This window comes from Patagioenas fasciata, chromosome 12 (genome assembly GCF_037038585.1).
Source record: "Patagioenas fasciata isolate bPatFas1 chromosome 12, bPatFas1.hap1, whole genome shotgun sequence".
NCBI lineage: Eukaryota > Metazoa > Chordata > Aves > Columbiformes > Columbidae > Patagioenas > Patagioenas fasciata.
The window spans coordinates 22186364-22206442 of record NC_092531.1 but is presented as its reverse complement, the minus strand read 5'-3'; the positions used below and the strand labels follow the sequence as shown (position 1 = coordinate 22206442).

Below are 20079 nucleotides of genomic sequence, written 5' to 3'. Positions count from 1 at the left end.
TCAATTCACCAGCACTTTCTGTGAAGATAAGTAAAGGGAGACCATGGGGTGGGAGGTGTCATGGAACTTTATTGCATGACCTAATATTTGGTTGTGTTGGGGTTTTATGATGACCTTAGTTTAAACAATGGGAAAATCACCGTTACAGTACAGTGTCTGTAGTCCAGGGCTCCAAGATAGTAGCTAATTAAGCTCCATAGCAGTAGGGAGAGGAAAGGGATGCCTTAATCCATAAGAAACTTGTACAACTCATATCACAGGTACTGTATTTGTTTTACAGCTGATGAAGGGGACAAGGGCAGCTATATGATCAGGTTGTCTGACAGCTTGTCTGCCTCCTGACTCCATGGCTGTCTTGTGAATAGCCTGTCCAGAAAGGCTGTCTGGATAGGCACAAAAAGCCGGTATGTCTGCGAATGTGTAGAACAGCACGTTGAGGCTCACACAGCCCATGTACCACAGGAGGCTTGGTCCCGAGGGCAGGCACTGAATTCCCCTGACTCTGGAACAGAGATACGCTCAGGGAGGTCAAATTTTCCTGTGTCCATCCCTCACGTATGCTCATTTTTGATCAAGATAATACTTACTCATCTCTCCAGAAGAATCAATACTATATCCTTTGTCCCAGTTTGGATTTAACCAGAAGAAACAGCCTTTTCTGGAATTTAAGTCCCAAATAATTGTCCAAAATCATGTTCAAAGACAACCATACAAGCACCACCATCACTCAGGATTTCCATTCTGATTGTTTCCTTTTTCTTCAACATTTTTTAAACTGATTAGAAATTTTGTCTTTTGATTCATGGAGTAAATCTTAGAAGACTTGGCTCCAACATTCAAGAGGTAAGAATTTCCAGACCTACGAGTGTTGCATACAAAACCAGGAGTTTTAAAGTTGTTGTTTTCACATTTCTGGCTAAAACAAGGGACCCCAAGTGAGTAAAATGAGCAGAGCAAAAATGTTAAGGTTTTGACAATATCAGTTTAGGCTCAGTATTAATCTTCAGCAAAGGTGTAAACTACCTACAACTGAACCTTATCAACCACCTCTAATACACATCATGCATTGTAAAGCAGTAACAATCTGCCCCAGCTCATTTTTGACAGATCACTGTGTTGAGTCTGGAGATCTTCTCCCAGCTCTGATAGTGACCTGCTGTTTTGACCTTAGCTTTACTTTCCTTCACTTCTGAATCCTTGCCCTCATCACTGAAATTGTGCTGTAGCTGTCACATTGTTTCTTGGGTGCGTGGGCCGGGGATTTCTCTGATGCGAATTACTGTAAGATATATATATATTTTTAATGGGACAACGAATGAAATTATTAATACTCTTAGAAAACAAGAAGAATTTGCTGGTGTTGAGTACAACAACCCATGCATTATGCGGAATCTATCACATACAAAGTTTATTCTATATGATAAAGCAGGCAAATTATTTTACAGTGTGCAGTACGTGTCATACTGTAACACAGCATAAATGTTATAACAACACTGGGCAAATAAAAGCAGCAGAACACATCACTGACGCTCTCTAATAGCAAAGAGCTGTAAAAGTGATGGAGACAGCATCATCTGTTGGGTTAGTACTTCAGCAAAAACTGAAGCAATGTGACAGCCCCACAGCTCTGTGTCACACAGCCACAGCCACAGGTACAGTGGGGGAGAAGGGGGGTGTTTGTCCCCCACCACACTGAGACCTCCCCCTTGCAGAGGAGCAGCAGGGGCTGCTCCTGGAGCCTCCTGTGTGCTCAGCTCAGAGCAAACACAACAACCGAGGTTACTCTGGCAGTGTGGAGAATAAACCATCAATATCTGTGTGCTGTACTAGCCTGCATGGTTTTTTCTATAGGCTCACACTGTATGAATCAGTCACTAATGAGGCTCATAATAGAGGGTGCTATTAAGTGAACACTGCATTAATGACGCTGGCAAGGTTTCAAGTCTACAGATGTTATTTATAGCGTATGACTAAACAAATATGTATCCCCTTTGAGGCTGAGACTCTGGAGCAATTTACTGATTTCCTGTATAGGCTGGTTCATACAGAGATTCAAGGAAATAGTGCATTTGGATGTCTTGCTTGGGACTGTGATCTGAAACTGTAGTAGATAATCATATTAACGCTTAATTTTAAAATGGTTTGGAAATGTGTGTGTGTTTTCAGAGGGTTAGATACTACCCCGTGCAGTTCTCATGGAGAAATGCCTTTTTTTTTGCATTGCTTCTTTAAATAAAAATAAAATATTTAAAGAATATAGCCTGCAGTTACACAGAAGACTTGAAGTGAGTAGGAAGGTTAGAAACAATTGTGGGGAAAAAAACCAACTTAGCAAAAACTAAAAAAATAAGTCCCATTTCCTCTCCTTTTCATCTGGATTTGAAATTAGTTATTTTATGTATGAAGATGAATTGCAATGAAATGGGTTTTCTAGATTTAAAATGCTTTTGAGTAATCAATCATTTGATTTGTGGTCTTGTTTCTTTTCTGTCTCTTATAGTATTGCAGGTTTACAGAGGCCTTTGAAACTGAAGAAAGCTATGAACTCACAGAAGTCTGTGCTCTACTCTGCTGGCTTTTATATGTGTCAGGAGAAACATTATACAGCAAAATATAAGTGCCATAAATTAAGGTACTTCCATGTAGAGTGTCTCTGGCTTAAGTCATAATGTTGAAAACCGAACAAGAATAATTGAATTCAAATTTCTCATATTATTTAAAAACATAGCAACAATGACAGTGAACAGACAGACACATAGTTTGTGAAACACCTCCGGTTTTGCCTCTTTTCTGTTTACCCTTCTCTTTTAAATTCTCAAATTAAAACAGTTGAAAATGACACGTACTGACATGTAAAAACAGCTGACTCTATGATGCCTAAATAATTGTCTATAAAAATATCACTTACCATTGCCAAGTATCTTCTTATTTAAGTCCACTGTTATCATGCCTTCTTGGATGTGAAATAGGCAGCAGAGTCAGTTCCCAGTGTGTTAAACACTTGACAAAATAATAAACGCAGTGGAACTCCACAGTGTTTGGATATTTGACTGTAACTCCTAAGCATGCGAAGAGACGACTCAATATAACAACTTTTCCTCTGCAGAAAATGCCTTGCTATTTGCCAGCAAATCCTTAATGCTTTAGATTGGGTATTTCCAACTACCGCCCTACTTGCTAGGCAGATGTGTATAAAAGAGATGTTATTTCACTGAATCAACCACTGAGATCGTAACCCTTTTCCTGTACCACAAACAGAAATGCAAAACCTCAGACTTTCCTTTTGGACTTTTACCGACTTGTGTCTGTTGTAAGAAAGCAAAACACAACTAGTCCAAGGGCTAATAGATGGAAAATGTGCTAAAATGTTTTAGATCGTCTCATTGCTTCTCATTCCTGCAATTCATTGGTTAACTGGCTCGTGCTGTGTTTATGTAGTTGCATGGTACAAATACAACACCTAAACTTCTTGCCCAAAGTTGAAATGATTCATTTATGACTTTTTACGCCCCCTTCAAAAAAAAAAAAAAAAAGAAGAAAGAAAACACACAGTGCTCGTTTAACCCAAGTGAGTGAAAACGCCTTTCATAAGGTCTGCAAGGGCTTTGGGAGGTTTTTCTTTGGTGAATAAAGTCTGTGTATTTGAGGGAAGAGTGTTGTCTGAGGATGGCAGAAGTCAGGCTAAACCAAACAGACACAAACTAGGATCCTTTTGCTGTATGAAAATAAGATAACAGCGAAGGAGGTGCAAATGTTATCTCAGTTCACTTGAGAAGGATTCATTGTTTTGGGGAACGGGGTGAAGGCAGAAGCAGAGAGGAGGTATTTTTGCAAGGGTTTGTAAGACTCCGGTAGCGCTTTGCTCTCTGAAATTACATCATCGGTCTAAGTTTGTCTTTCTGTGAGGCAATTGCTCACCTTAAATAGATGATATGTAGGCTTTCCATCTTCTGGATACTTACAAATACTACTTAATTAAATGTTATGGCCACAGTGGAGAAAGCACAAAGGAAATCATGAGTGATTGCTGTCCTGAGAGATGGAAAACAGGACTGAGTAAAGACATTTACTCTGCTCATTTTTCTAGATTGGAGAGAACAGAGCTACATGATAAATCACTGTTCCATAGGATGTACCACCCTGATTTCTGATACCAGCTGTGGATCCAGTTACTGTCAGAAAGAAGGGATTGTGATGGGCAACACTTGTTCTCCTGCCTGAGTCCCAGCCATAATGAAACCATCCCAACACAACCCCGATGGGACAGTGTTATTCTGCCTTCGTTCACCTTCCTCTCCAGATGGGTATTAGAATTAGTCAAAATCTAGCACTAGCAGCTTGTTTCAGAACCACAGCTGGGATCAGCATGTCTAGACTAGCACTGATTTATTCCTGGCTTTCAGACCTATGTGCATGCTACTATTCCATATGCTTCCTGTTAGAGAGGTAATAATGCCATTTCACAGCGTAACTTTAATTTTTCTTTCCTTTTTTTCCCCTCCCCTTTTTATTGTAATTAGGATTTATTTTACTTATGTGGGAAAATGCCCTGCCTTTTCTCTGGACAGGACTCCCGCCAGTTCTGCTGGAACAGAGCAAACTTCCAGACCAACAAAATAAAGTTCACAAAGGAAACAGTTAAATTTTCTGACTGCTTTCGCTGTCACAAAAAATGCTAAACACATTTGAAAGTTATATAAAACTGCATCAGTTCATATTTTCCCCTTCTGGTTTCACAGCCCCATACAGCAGAAGGACCTTGTGACATCTCTAGGCTCTCAAGAGCTTAGTAATAAAAATAAAAATCCTCAGCAGAAAACAACACTCCACAGCCTCCCACTGCTGGGCAAATGAGCTTCCCATTTTCCTCACTTATCCTCAGACTAAACAATGTTAAATTTACAAATCTGACAGCTATTTATAGCAAGCATCCTACCCCAGGAAGCACAGAGGTTGTGTATATCGTTGTCCATAATCCACAAGACAGCTTTCAACCTGGCATGTCAAGTAATTAGGAGAGAAACCTCCTGCCTTGATTAACATCTGAGCAATTTATGCACTGAGGCATACTATAGCCCTCACCTGGGTGGTGTGCATGTGTGGGGTGGGGTTCCTTTGCTGTAGATTAATCTCTGCTATTACTTTTTCTCGTTTGCCCTCAATAGTAATTGATAATGTCAACAGCGTTGTGCGCGTCTATTAGCAGCCTGCAGAACACGGGGAAGCAACCTGCAAATTAACGGGTGTCCAACGGCGCTGATAATCCCGACAGCAGATGCTGAAGTAACTAAGCTGGTGAGCTGTGCCTGCCCTGGGGGGAAATTGGGCTACAAACCGTGTGGGGAGCAATGGGCTGACTGGTGCGAGACTGTGGAAGCAGCAGAGGGAAGTTCAGATGCGTAGGTGCAGGGCACAAGGCGAAGAATGGGATTAAAGGAGGAAAGGTCTCGAATTTGGGTGTTAGGCTGGATTTGAGGAAGTTGGTAAAGACTGGGTAGAAGGTGCTGCGTATAGGCTGAGCCTAAGCTGGGTAAGATGTGCTGGGTTGGGCCCTGCAGGCTGGGCTCAGGGGAGAGCAGAGAAGAGGTTCGGTGAGGAGCTGATCCCTTCCCTTTTCTCTGGAGCAGCAGGGAAATGACGTTCAGCCGCCTGGCATCTCTTCATCTCCACAGATATAAAAAGGTCAGTGGATCCCACTGTCCTGTTTACAAACTGATGAACAGGGGAGCAGAGAAATTGTTCCGAGAAAAAAAACCCTTACTTTGAAGGGTGTTACAATTCTCACACCCTTTAGAACTCTTTCACTTTCTAGAAGTTTATCTATATCCCTAAATCTTTTTTAATTCTCTTTTCCGGGTGATTTCTGTTTCTTTTCCGATAGGAAAGCAAAATAAACTAATCTTAAAATGAAAACTACTTTATTAATGTATTTGAAGGTATTATTTCCGGTGTTATTCTCCAATCCATCTTTAACATAGCCTGACATCTTGTTTGCTTTTTTGACCACGACTGTGCACTGAGCAGAAGTTTCCATTAAGCTGTCCACAGTCACGCCTAGATCTTTTTCTTGAGTGATTTTGCAAACCATCAGTGTATATGAATAGTTCAAATTGTTCCTTTCAAACACATTACTTCACACTTCACCTACGCTAAATTTCAGTTGCCGCCTTGTTGCCCAGTCCTTTCCTTTAGGGTTGTTTTTTTTTTTAAAGAAAAAAGTTGTGGCTTTTCTAAACAATGACATATAATTTCCCAATTATGTTGTTTCTGCTCTTGTATGTTTGCTTTCCCAGATGAGTAGTAAATATATTAAATTAACACCAGTTTTGGTGTATGTCTTGGGATCTAACCTTCTTAACATCCTTCCTAGCTGAAAATATCCCTTAACCTGTGTTTTTAATTTGATCTTCACTACTTTCTGAGTTATAATATTTGTATTAGACCTCAGCTGTTCTTTACCTTTAAACACCTCGTGTCTTTCAAAATATACGGCTAGTTTATACTTCTAAAATTACACTTTTATCTATTATTCTAAGTCTTTATCAAATAATTTAATGGCAATTGGCTGTTAAAACTCTGTATGACCATGTAGAACCAGAATAGCTGCAGGCAAAGTCAGGATTTACCCAGAGCATCAGAATGGTGGGAGACAGAAAATCATGATCTCAATGCGCAGGAGTCCCTTCCACTGTCCCAGGAGCACTGTGGAGTAATTAATGAGCAGCTGAATTCAGTAAAGCTGCTCTCAGGTGATCTCAGCCTAACTACTGAGCTCAAGTACCTTCTTCTGTGCATCCAATCTCAATTCTCCATCTTCCCCTCCCGGCTTCCTTGACCCTGGGAGAACAGGATGTGCTGGCTCAGGCTGCTCAAGCAAAGAGCGATGAGAGCAGGAGGGGGTTGGAGGAGGAAGCTCTTTCCTCCAGCCAGCCCCAGGCCACCCACCCTCACGGTGGCCTTGGATGCAGCCTTGAAAATGGATGCACGTGCCAAAAAACATCAAGGAGAAGCAGCATCCTTACTACCGAATGAAACTTTAAACGAGCCACTCTGTGATCAATTCTGGCATCCGCATTTTTTAGCACAGATGTGAACAAGGTGGGAAGAGTTCAAAAAACAATTATAAGAAGTCTGAGTAGCGTGTTTCACAGTAAGAGACTAAAGAATTTTTCTTCCAGCAGATGGTTGCAATGTGTTTTCTTTACTGTCTGTCTACATACCTACATGAGATGGATTGCAGAGGACTGGGATATGAAGGCAGATGCATTTGAATCAGAAATATGGTTAAATGAAAGTTCATCAATAAGGTAATTACAACTTCTTGGAATGTTTATTCTTCTCTATGCAATTTCCCACGCTAGGGATCTACTGGTATGGGGATAGTGGCTAATCTCATTTCAACAGTTAATACTCTCCTAGCCAATTTAGGGAGCTACATTTCTGTCTAGTTCTTTTTTCAAAAGCCTGCCCAGCCATTCGTATTTTGCATTAATGTTCTCCTGGATTAGAAGAAATTTCATTTCCATGGGTGCATTTTCTGAACTCTTTAAGAGCCCCTTTCATTGCCTTTCAGTTCAGTTTTGACTTCATTGTGCCCCCCTCAGGAAGCCTGTCTGGGTCAATGATGCTGCTATGGGGCAGGCACAGGAGCTCTAGGTGGTGAATACTCCCTTCATGACAGTTACACTGGAGGATTGTGCTCACTTAATTACACTGTTCATTTGGAAAAAATTTCTGCTCTACCCCAGCATGTTAATCAGTTATCTTTTACAGAATAACTTCAAATATGTTTGAAAAATCATTATTGTGTATTTATACCAGTCCTGACAACAACTTTCTTTACAATATGAATCTTGCGTTATTGTAGAAAACCTGAAATTGCTATAGGTTACATGGGCTGAACAAAAAACCGTCACTCTTTGCTGGCTTATATGTAATGCTCAACTTCTAAATCCAAACAGCTAATGGTTGTGCCATGTGACAGACCAAATATGTGGTATAAACCAACTTTGCCTCAATTTTTCTGTGATGAATGAACATTCTGTTGTCAGAAATAATTGCTTAGATGAAAAGGTTGCACACATCAACCATATAGTGCAAATGGTTACTCCCCAAAACCTTGTTGAGCTAATTTCATAGGAAGCAGGAATTTGTGTTGGTGTTTCTGAATGCTGTATAATGCCCAGTGTTCAGTAGAAACCATTCACTCATCACGAAGCGTGACACTGTTTAAAATCAGTTCGCACTTAAGGACAAAATTCCACAACTGCCCAACATGGCACAATCAGTTGATCTATATGGATTAGCATGGGACAGAGGAAAATGTTGAATTACAAGAAGTTCTGGAAGCATTGAAATTTTCAATGAGCAGTGAGAACACTAAGTTGTGTTGTATCCAAGGTCATACATTGTAATTGTTGAGATAGCTACATGGATCCCTTTAAACATTCTCATTTGTGTCTGGAAAAGGAACGTGGGGAAAAGATATTAGATCGAGATAATTTTTGGCTGAATAAATTGATAACTTAATCAAAATCAATAGCCTTATTAATTCCATCTGTGAACTTTGGTGCCATTTGAGACCAAATATATGCAGAAAAATTTTATGGTAAATTGTAGAATGCCAAGACGCTTAAGAACAATGGTAACACATGCTTTGTAGTGTTTCTGCGTTGTTCTTACAAGCACTGTTATTCTGGATTACCATGTGATGCCTTGGAGTCATTTATAATCAAACCTGAATATGTCCCTGAGCACTTAAGATGACACTAAAAGAATGAAGTAGTTCAAAAGGTAGTTTCAAAATAAACCAATTAATATTTTTAGATGAGGAAAGATTGTTCTCCTGCAAATGCTCAACTACGTACATGTTTTTTCTATGTCAGTATTAAAGTATCTGGTGCATGTATGTGTATATAGTGCTAATTCATGTATGTTTCTCTAAATCTACATACATATATATGTATATTTATATGGCAAAATATGCCTCTTTTCATGGTCGGTTAAATTCACTGGTTATTTGCAAGACTATAATACATCTTGGGTGTTCTGACTAAATTAATGCTGCCAAAATTGTCAGGAAAAAGACCGGAAAAGCTGACGAACCTTAAACGTTTCCCCAAACGACTGTTCAGTTGTTTCTTCAGGATAGAGAAGAGGCAGAATGCCCAGGCAAGAGGAGCAGAAGGAAACCAGGGAGGAAGGACAGAACCTGCTGTCTGATGTGGATCTCACAAACTGTTGTGTTTAATCTTTTAGAGACCCTATAACAATGATCAATGCTAATTAGCATTTCAGGGGTTTTAAGAGGTTTTGCCCATAAAGGAAAGAGAACTCATACTGTAACTCAGTGCTTTGCTTGTTTACTAGATTCTTGCTTTCATTTTTCTTCGGGATTTAGCGTTTTTGAGAATTTTACAGGTAACATTTTCAGAAACCGCTAAATGCTTTTTCTAAAGTGGTTTTCTTAGACTAAGATCTCCAAAGGTGTGTACAACCTATTTCTGAACACTTTTTGACTTGAACAAGCTCCAGAAACAGCTCTTCAATTTCTCAAGACCGATGTCACTTCTGCAAATTGGACTTAGGCTAACAGTTGGTTAGGTATTTTTAACTAGCATGCCATATAATTAAATAACTAAATATATATGTAAAAATAAATACTGCCATGTATAATTCTTATTCCCCTCCGTGGGTTTGTCAGACCCACAGGGACAGCACTGTGGTTTGTGGGCTCTTCTCCTAGCAACTCCTATCAACGTCAGAATTACTTACCCCTCACTAAGAGTTTACTATTTGTTGCTGGTGTGTGTGTAGAATTCATATGCCCGTATCTCTGGTTATTTGCACCAGGTCTACTTCAGTTTCTTGTCGTCTTACAACCACTTTTAAAAACAGCTTTGTGCTATTCCTTACTGAACTTCTCTGCTGTAGTTGTTCATATTTGGAAAAAAAAGGTGAAGATATGGTCCTGGCCCCAAGGAGACTATAATTAAAACAAGACCAGCATTATAGAAATATATATACTAGTAAGCCTGTAACTGGATGGTCTGTTTAGTTTTGCTTTGACGTACTGCATGAAGCAGCATTTACCAGATGTTGGGAAATTACTTCTCTGACTTTCTCATATAAACATACAGTAGAGATGCATGTCTATGAATTAATTTCATCATCGTATGTGGGTATTAATGTCATCAGGTATTTTTTGATGTTTGGGCCTATTCTACTGTAAGTTGAGCTCTCCTTGCCAAAAAATACAGAAATTTCTTGAGAGAAAGCTAAGTGACTCTGTTCTAGGAATGCTTTTTAGTTTAGTACTGACGACTCTGTTCTCTGGTATAAAATACATTGTTTTGTACAAGATCAGCAAAGATGGGTCTCCCTTGGTCTTTATGGCAAGCTGTCCCTCCTGCTATAGGTAACACTAACCTATGATGCAAATCATGTAGTTGGCATAATTATGACTGCTCATATCCCTGCTGAAGCAGCACAGCAAACATCCAGCAAGGCGACAGGTCTTTCCAGTCCTTCTCTTACCCAGGGGAATGCAGTACTGAGGATTAGATTCCCTTTCACAGCTTCCAGGATGAAGTCACACCAGCATGAAGAGGGGAGCTGGCAAACTGTGGCTTGCCCCTCTCTGTGCTATGTACAGGCAGGGAAATAAGGCAGGTCAGGCAGGGACTGGAGGTGAGACCTGGGACAAAGCCTAACACAGAACGGAAGAGCGGTGTAGCACACAAAATGACATAGAGATTTCCTGATTTCCACTTGTATTTAATGTATTTTGCATTTCATATCTGTATTTTTACTTTGTGGCCCCCTTAGTTGGGTTGTCATGCATTAAAGAGTCTTAAGTGTTTCTAAAGCAACAACTATGTATTTAAAAGAACACTCCTCCCACCCAGATTACAACAGACATGCAATATTAGTTTAGGGTGAGTGGGCACAAATGTTATCAAAATCACCCTCTTACATCTCAACTCCACCAAATTTCCCAATGCTTGGACATTTTCTTCCATTGTTGTATGGAATTTCTTATTGTAATGTTCTCTGTGAGATTTTTATTTCTTCCCCTCCTCCTTCCCCCAAATGTTTTATGCCATTACCAATCCAGTACATGGCCTCCTCCTCTGATTAGCTGTCTGTGCTAAAACAATACTTCATGACAACCACTGAAAAGAAAAGCAGCCTCTGAAGATACTGATGTGATTAGGGTATGGGCCAGGGACTTGTGCTGAGTGCTTTATAACCACGGATAGAAGACATGGCAGAGAAGTGATGTGATGTGAAATACGAGTTGGGGAAACAGGCAAGAGACAGGAAGTGAAAAGGCAGATTTAAAGCTGGATTTTCATTTTCCAGTGTTAGCAATGTGTGAGTTTACTAGGAGGATGCTGCTTTTCCTTGCTGACTCTGAATTCTCTGTACCTCTTCCTTACTTTTACTATTGTGCTGCTAACACACATCTGTACAGTAAAATATGTGCATATGTGAGATCTCTCTTCCTCAAGCCTATGAAAAGCTATATTAGCACAGCACTAAATCTGAACTAATGCACCCCATCCCTTAGCAAGAACTAATAGCTCAGGATCATCTTCATACTAACAGCTTTCGAGCAGCCTGGAGTGGAAGGCAGAGTTTTATCTTCCCCAAATGTACTTTATAGAGCCATCTGTATTAGACCTAATTTGAAAGAAGCATTAAAAGCTTTCTTAATACATTGTTTTGCTTTTCACTGGTATATGTCAAAGTGCTTTGCAAATAGGCAAGCATCACTATCCATGTTTCCTGACATGCAACGCTAGGACAAGCAAAATACAGCACCTGCCCTTAGCTACCCAATGGTCAGGTCTCCACCACCCTGCCCACTAAACCCTCTTGTGTCTCTAACTGGCAGTTGCAGGATTCTTCAGATTCTGCACTACTATTAAATCCCATCATTCTTTATATTCAATCCTGTGTTCATCAGTAAATGTCCAGAGTGGCCAAATTAGAAACACTGCAGTGCATTTTACGCAGCCTAAGTTTTTCTAGTCTAATACCTACAAAATCAAAGCAGAATTATGTCAATCTATCGTGAAAACAGGCAGAATTTTAATCTCTTAAATTGGAGTAAGTAATAACGGTGCTCCTGTAAAAGCGTGCATCACTTGTCACACATCAGATTTCCTATTGTTACACCGAAAGTGAAAGAGAAAGCTCCTAAAGCTAATTTCCTCTAAGTATGTTTTGCTTTAAAATTAAGATTCTAGTTAGTTTTAAGAAGTTGGTTGCATGTAATACACAATGCTCTGTGTTCTTCTCTCTACCTTTGTTGCTTATTTATTTTCCAAAAGCATAATATAACATTGAATGACATCTCGTAGCCCAGGATTCAAGCCTGATTTAACTTGGTCAGCTTTTCTGGCATTGTATCAGGGGCTCATTCGGATTTAAACAGTTCAGATTGTTTTACATTTACAAAGCGAGAATTCTGTCGTTTAGAAAAATGTGGCGCCATCGTGTGGAGAAAACTAGGAAGTGTAAAAGAAGGTTTTTAAAAGCTGGTTACAGAGAGGTATCTGTATTCTGTATCACAAATCAGCTGAATTATAAATACGTACGATATAAGAAGTTATGCACGCATCTGTGGTTTTAAAGCTGTATTAGGTAAGAGGAAAAACTGATGATTGAATCAGGACTTGTTTATTTTCCAGCAGCTCGGGAAGTCCTTTTCTATGAGCAGAGCCTGATCAAAACTCTTAATCAGCGTCTAACTCGGACATCACTTACTTCTGTGCTCATTTCTGTGTATGTTTATGTCTTGTGTTTTCCTCTAAGGCTTTACAAAACCTGGTTTTGTACAGCCTGCATTGCTCTTCTCCCACACAAACACACACACAAGCGCTCCAGTCCCTCCTGTCCGCCAGCCAGGGCTCTGCCCACACAGTTCTCATTCCTGCGGGAGCTCACACAGAGCTTTGTTTCAGCAATAGTTTTGGTTTAAGGCCTCTCCTTATTCCTTACATTTAACCAAGAGGAAAGAAACTTTGCAAGATCCTAATAGCAGCTCCTAATACCAATAAATATCCACAATGCTCCAATTAGAAACACTGATGTGCATTCACACAGCCTTAGTATTCCTGCTTTAATGCCTACAAAATCAAAGCAGAATTGTGTCAATCTATTGTGACAATGTGAAGAATTTTAATCTCTGTAAGGTGGAGTAATAACGGTGCTTCTATAAAAACGTGCATCATCTGCCACACCTCGGGTTTTGTATCTTTACATAGAAAGTTAAAGAAAAAGTTCCTAAAGGTCATTTTCTCTATAATAACAGATCAGTGAAGGTTTGCGCATGAGGAGTGTGACTTAAAAATTGTCCTCGGTGATACGCCCCCCCAAAGCAAACCTGCCTGTCTCCCACTCTGAGACCCTGTATACCCAGTGCTAGTGAGCCTGGTCTGCAGGCTGCTGGTTTAATTAATGTTGAATAAAGGCAAGAGCTTCTAAAGCCTTGCCACTGGGTTTGAAACAGATTGTCTGGGATAGAGCTTGAAGACACAGCATGATTGCATTAGTTCCTTCTGTGAATGTTTAGTGGCTTCGTTGTGCTAAAACTTGAAAAGTTTTATTTGACCTTTAGGAAGATCGAAGATCTTTGGAATCCTTTTCAAGAATGGAGCTTTATGGAGTGTTTTACTGAGAAATTCACTCAGTGTGTGCAGAAAGAGCCCACTCTTGTGGTACAGCAAAAAATGGAATATGTACAGTTGTAGCTTTACTAAATGGAGGTAACGGAAGGTCGTACATCAAGAAGATTCTCTGTGGTGCTGTTTCAGCTTCCACATAAAGACATATAACTCTAAGAAGTAATGACATCTGTTTTCCATATATTTGCATCTCATGCTTGGTTGATTTGGGGGACTAAGAAAATGTGAGTTCCAGCTGAAATTTTTACCATTCTTGGGCCATTTTTTTTCATGTGGATTTTCTGGTGTCTAATTAGGTATGAACATAGACTCCAATCTTATTCGATAAACTTACAGTGTTTCTTACTCTTTTTCTTCTTTGGTATTTATTTTCATTTAAGTGTTTGGAGCTTAATGTTCTTTGACAATTTCACCTTGTCATAAATCTGAAGCCAATCTCAAGATAAAGAGATCCCACTTGTGATTTTTTTAATAGTTGGCAACTTTGTGTTACACAGAGTGTGGAACAAGCTCGACTTCCTTTCAAATGAACTTTAAATGTCAAAGTATCCCATGACAGCTTGCGTGAGTTTGGGTTTCAGTGTTTTGGAAACTGTACACTTCTCCTTTTAAAACCTATGACACTGGTTTGGAAGAATTGGTTAAATGCACTCTGAAAGCCAGTAAGGTAGTGAAAATATATTCAATTTCCTGAATTCCGACATCTTTTGCCATCAGTGAATGTGAAAAGGGGAAAATAAAACCTTCCTGATTCAAGAATTTCTGATGTAATGCACCATTCATCAAATTTTATTAGGTTTTGCCCACTGTATAACCTTAATGAGTTACGATGAGACTATGCAATATTACTAATGGTAGACTTTAATTTCCATTTTTAAAGCAAACATCTCTAAAACTAAAATCTGAGCAGAAAAACCAAGGATCAGAATCTCATCAGCCTCTTTAGGCTGTAGTCTGGGATTTTCATATTCTATGTTTCTTCACAACACCCGTTCTTTGCGATCCCACCTGGCTGAGGCTCAGGTCTATCAGTCATCAAACCATTCTCAGGGCCGGGATTTCTTGTAACTATTACCCAGTAATTCTTATCTTCTTCAGCTTTATGAGAGTCCAGATAAGTGTGACAAACTACTTCATATTCTTTTCCAAAGTAAGACCTGCAAAGTCAAATTAAAAGTGGATGGTCAGGGAGAATAAATACATACCCAAATTCAGCAAATCTGCGGTATTTGTAAGTTTTTCCAAGGTTTTCTCATGTTTCTCTTGGCTTATTTGGAAATATCACCATGGACTCACAAATATCAGACCCTTACAAGAAACATAGTAGCCCACTTTATGTCCTATGAATAATTCAGGGATTTGAAATCAAAGGGAAATGCCATCTTCCAAGCCTCAGAAGTAAAGCAGCCCCGTGAGTACCAGGCTCTGATAACACCCACTCAGTCCATACAAGCTGGTTACGTTCTTCCCATCACCATTTCTTTCTGACTGAGGGAGATGCTTAATAACTGTTTCAGCCTCAAACTTCCTGCATATTAACTTGAACTGTTAGATTAACTTTAATTTGTTGAGAGATTGATTCATATGGACATAAGCAATACATAGTTTTATGCAGCATGTTTTTATTTAGTTCTCTTACTCTTTACACTTCTTAGTATGCCATTTTTTCCTTAAAAAAACAAAACCCATGTGTACTTGCTTAGCATATTCAAAGGGAGAACCACCAGGAAGCTGGAGAAGGCTGCAAGTATGATATGATATATGAGATATGATATATGAATTTTAAAAGACTGAGCTGGTTGTCTGCAGCATCACAGTGGCACATATTACAGCCCAGAACTAAAATAAGGGAAAAGAGAATGTGCATTCTGCATTCATTTCCATTTCCTCAGTGCATTCCTAAAGCAACTATCTTGCTTCTTACAGTAATTCTTGATGTTGGCACATCACTATGTACATCCCTGCCAACTACAAGTTATTCTTACCTTGTCCAAAAGTTCCTTGGAATGGCTAAGCTCCGATTAGTATGGCAATGAGTAATAATAACTTTAGAGTTTGCCTGGAAAAAAAAAAAGGGGCGGGGGGGGAGAAGACGCTTGACATTTTTTACACAAATTTTAACGATTGTTACTCAAATTAAATGCTTTTATTTACAGCTTAGTGTAAGCCCACATTGCACTATGTCACTCTGACACTGTTGTACATTGATAGTGAGATATTTTATACCCCGTTGGTTCTCAACACAACTGTCTTAACAGTTCAGAGCAGCCAAATGCCCAGCCCTCAGGTCAGAGACATTCTCCTGTCCAATACATTCCATTCCACTCACTTGTGCTGGACACCTAAATAAAAAGGTCAAGCAAGTAGCAGAGAGTTATTCCAGTGGCCTGTGCCATCAGGATTATTCCATTTACAATTGATATTTGCCAGATGAGAGATCCAGATGGTTTGGGGACACAGCCTAGAAGTGGACCTTTATCTTCCACCAATTTGCAATTTTTTATGTATAACAGAATAATTTTTCAGTCACTCCCATTTACCAGTACCGTGAATAACAAATGTTTTCTTTGACAATTACATAATTTTGTCTGTGTTTACGACTGAGCTGATTCATGTAAATGGGTCGCAGTTCAAGGCTGTAGAGGAACAGTTGTATTTGTGATATTTTGCTACACGCCCAGAACTTCAGGAAGCCTAGTAGTGATGTGGAACAGGAAAATACTGCATCTGCTTAATGTATCTACAAAAGGTTAAAATCCACATGTGGAAAAGCATCGGTTTATTCAGATGCCTTGTTTTTTGTGTTTGTTCGGGTTTTTTTAATGCTTTTTGTATTTAATGTACAGGAGTTCCTTATTAATCACTGCTCCTAATATTGGAAATGGAATTTAGTGGTCAGAAGTCCTAAAAAGCAGATTCCAAGTACCACATTGTCACAACATAATGTCGGCCTTTAAAAAATTCTGATGAGAAAAACTGAGCAAGTCAACCTCAAAGTGAACACCAGAACCTAATAGTTGTATATGCAGACTCCCTGGTTAAAGATATCATTCCTTCCCTCTCCTCCTTCCTAAAATGACAGGTCAGAACTTACATTAGGATGTAAATACGCGAATAAAACGGACACAGCTTTTTTCCTAAGTACTCCATCTACTGTTTCAATTAAATCTTTGTGACATTTTGTACAGTTTTACTTTCTTACAGGAACTGGAAATCCTTCAGATTCAAGACGCAGCTGGGGATCCAAGAAGGCAGCTTGCCAGCAAGTCAAATAGGAGCGCTCACTTGTCAAAAATACTTGCTGAAGGTAAGATTTTTTAGCAAATCTTATAAATGATTTATGGTCACTTGCTAGATACAGCTGTAAATAAAACAATATATATTAAGGATTGTATAGAGATAAATGAAACAAGATATGTAATTTTAAAAAATAGCTTTCAACGCAAAATATTTTCACTCAGCTCCTGAAAAATCATTCTGCCAAGCTAAAGCTACACATACAAAACCCGTAACATTGGGTTCAATATTGTTGATAAACTCATTAAGTAGCTATTCAAAGAAAATGCAAAAAAGTCCCTCTAATCTTGAATTCTTTCATGATTCACAAGCTAATTTTAATTTCCTTTTATTTTAATCTCCTTTATTCCAGTCGTTCTGGCTGACAGCCCCCTTGGCCAGCACACCTGATCGCAGGCAAGTTGCATAAACTTCCTAAATAGCTATTTCTTGTCTTGATCTACATGCGATTCAGAATCTGTTCTGTAAAGCTAAGATGCTGAACTACTGTACAGCTTTATATCTATAGTAACTAAATGCACAGTATCGGTATATGCTGCCACTGCCATTTGCAACTTGATTGCCTTACCATTTGGTCAGGAAACCCTCCTGTTGTCCCAAGACCAAACTTTTGCCCAAATCTAACTGGTTCATCCACTGCACTTCCATCAACGCTGTTAAAATTGTAAAGAGGAAGAAAGAGACATTCAAAGAATCGTCTTTACTCTTCTTTTTTGTTTGATTGTTTGTTTTGGTCTATGGTTAAGTTTTGTGGCAACACTTTGTATTAGGTTTACCTTTAAAAATAGGTAAAATAATTGAAAAGACATTTCATACTTGACTTACTGGTTGAAGTATTTAACAGAATAGAAACAGATTATATCACTTACTTTTTATGACATATCCATTAACATGCAGGGTGGAAAGATAAAATACAATGAAAAGTCGATCGGAATTCAGCACTGAGGGCCTCTTTAAAATATACTTAATACAAGCATCTGAAAAATCACAGACTAAAGGCAGAACAGTGTGTGTGTGTATTTGTCTGTAATTTAACATTAGCTGCTAATAATAGATGTAACTGATGTTCAATAATTTGGTTCATTACATCAACATACACGTTGGTATATCTCTATTTCCAGAATGATTGTATGATGTATTTTACATTAAAGAATGACTAAACTAAGTGCTAGGCTTTCTAAGTATATCCAGCTTAAAAAAACTATTTAGCTGATGAACTTAGTCTGCTAATGAGGGATTTGCTAGCATTCAGTGCCAGCCACTCTAAGATCAGACAGAAGCTAAGCAAAATTATTTGATTCCAGTTCTAGAAGGCCTAAACTATACTCTTGGCATCAAAATTCTTCCTTTGGTCTAACTCAAAGTGTTTTGCTCAATCAGGATTACATGGGTTAGTTTGTACTATTATGCACTGTTATATTAAAATACATGCACTCAAGCGCGATCTTGCACTGCTGAGCAGGATCCTGCTCTTCTGTTTCTTCTCCCACGAACAGCTGGAATTAAATATGTCTTTGAGAGAGAGAATATGCTGTTTGGTTAGGTTTTTGGGGTTTTCTTTTTAGGACAACAGAAACACTGTCCACTTCATGTACAACAAATCTCTGCTTCAGAGACCTTATCTGCAGGAGAACGAATAATAAAATTAAGCACTTTTTGGACATATTTTATATTCTACAGCTGAAATATAATCCTATTAAAAACAGCTGCAGAGTTTACCAAATGATATAGTGAACTCAATTCTGTTTTCACACCAGCTTTAAGCTGATTTAAACTTCCTTGAAATTATTCACGGTAATACACAGAGCAGAATCAAGCTTGATGCATGACCCAAATTAAAGACTCTTAAATCATTTGTATGTAAGCAAACTTGACTGCATATTTATCAAAACAAGATACTGAAAGCTAACATAATAATTGAAAGCAACTCAGAATAAAGGACCAAACCTTAAAATACAGAAAGTATTTCGACCCACAGGGTCTGCACTCTCGGCTGCGCTAACTCCACAAGGGGCTCGTAGTGATTCAAATGAATATATGGAGATTTCATCCAGATTAATTGCCAAAGTCAGACTGCCGCACGCTCCAGAGGAATTCTCCACCGAGGATTTGTCAGCAGGGTTCAAAAGCATCACGGTGTCTCCAAAATGAACAAATCCATCCTTAGATACCGACAGCTCTATCTAAACAAAAACATACAGAATTTTTTACAGAATTATCTGAACCTAGTATCACAAGTATTTTAGCATGTAAAATACTAAGCTGTAGAGTCATAGACAAAACCTTCTTTAAAAATTACCTTCTTTAAAATGTTATCTTGGAGCTTCTTGATTTTCTGTATTAGAAGTTCTCCTCGTTCTCTTTTTTGTATAAAATCCCTCAAGCGCTCCTGCTCGCAAAGAAGGGGGGGGGGGGGGGGGGGGGGGGCAGACACGTTATTCCGCACTCACACTCTCGGGTTTTAACCGAATTTAAACAATTACAGGAGAAACACCGTGAGGTGCAGGGAGGAAGGGAGGGACCCGTTTCCAGCGCTACCTCCTCCAAACTCGCGTCCTCGCTCCAGTTGCCTATCAGCACCCCGGGCCGGTACCCGGACATGGTGGTGCCCGGGCCGCTCCGCGTCCGCCGTCGCCATGGCGAACGCTCTAGCTCGCGATTGGGCACTATAGAGACCGAGCCCACCAATGAGAGCCCGCGAGCGGGAGGGAGGGGGCGGGCTCTTTCTGCCCAGCGGCGGCACCACCCGAGCCCAAAAATGCGATAAATGTGAAAAGCGGCTCAGATGAACCGACTGCACCTCCCCGGGCATGCACAGCGGGGTGGGGTTAGTGCGATGGGAAGCAGGAGCGAGCCTCTCAATTTGTGCCTCTTAGGAGAACCTGTCAGACCACGATCACAGAATCGCAGAATGTCAGGGGTTGGAAGGGTCCTCAAGAGCTCATCCAGTCCGATCCCCCCGCCGGAGCAGGAACACCCAACTGAGGTTACACAGGAAGGTTTCCAGGCGGGTTTGAATGTCTACAGAGAAGGAGACTCCACAACTCCCCTGGGCAGCCTGGTCCAGTGTTCTATTACCCTCACTGTT

The 20079-nt window shown here is 39.6% G+C and overlaps 1 protein-coding gene and 1 long non-coding RNA gene across 2 annotated transcripts; one reads left to right on the top strand and one right to left on the bottom strand.

The window, feature by feature from the left end:
• Nucleotides 1–7010: 7010 nt before the first annotated feature.
• On the top strand, nt 7011–17430 carry LOC139829019 (uncharacterized). Its single transcript, XR_011741176.1, has 4 exons — nt 7011–7098; nt 7182–7307; nt 16883–17001; nt 17344–17430. It is a non-coding gene; the product is annotated as an uncharacterized lncRNA (long non-coding RNA).
• On the bottom strand, nt 14472–19615 carry CFAP161 (cilia and flagella associated protein 161). The gene is made up of 7 exons (XM_065847753.2): nt 19530–19615; nt 19291–19380; nt 18939–19174; nt 17560–17644; nt 16897–17055; nt 15680–15753; nt 14472–14851 (listed from the first exon to the last, which is right to left on the bottom strand). Exons 1-7 carry the CDS (start codon nt 19590–19592, stop codon nt 14665–14667), a joined length of 894 nt encoding a protein of 297 aa, XP_065703825.1. The 5' UTR covers nt 19593–19615; the 3' UTR covers nt 14472–14664.
• Between the last annotated feature and the right edge of the window lie 464 nt (nt 19616–20079).

What these genes read in the sequence shown, in the direction of transcription:
- CFAP161 (XM_065847753.2), bottom strand. Translation starts at nt 19,592, where the DNA reads ATGTCCGGGTACCGGCCCGGGGTGCTGATAGGCAACTGGAGCGAGGAC. An exon ending in AGGACGCGAGTTTGGAGGAG is followed by an intron (nt 19,381 to 19,529) that starts GTAGCGCTGGAA and finishes CTTTGCGAGCAG; the next exon opens with GAGCGCTTGAGGGATTTTAT. An exon ending in CTGAAGGATTTCCAGTTCCT is followed by an intron (nt 15,754 to 16,896) that starts GTAAGAAAGTAA and finishes TTTTTTTTCCAG; the next exon opens with GCAAACTCTAAAGTTATTAT.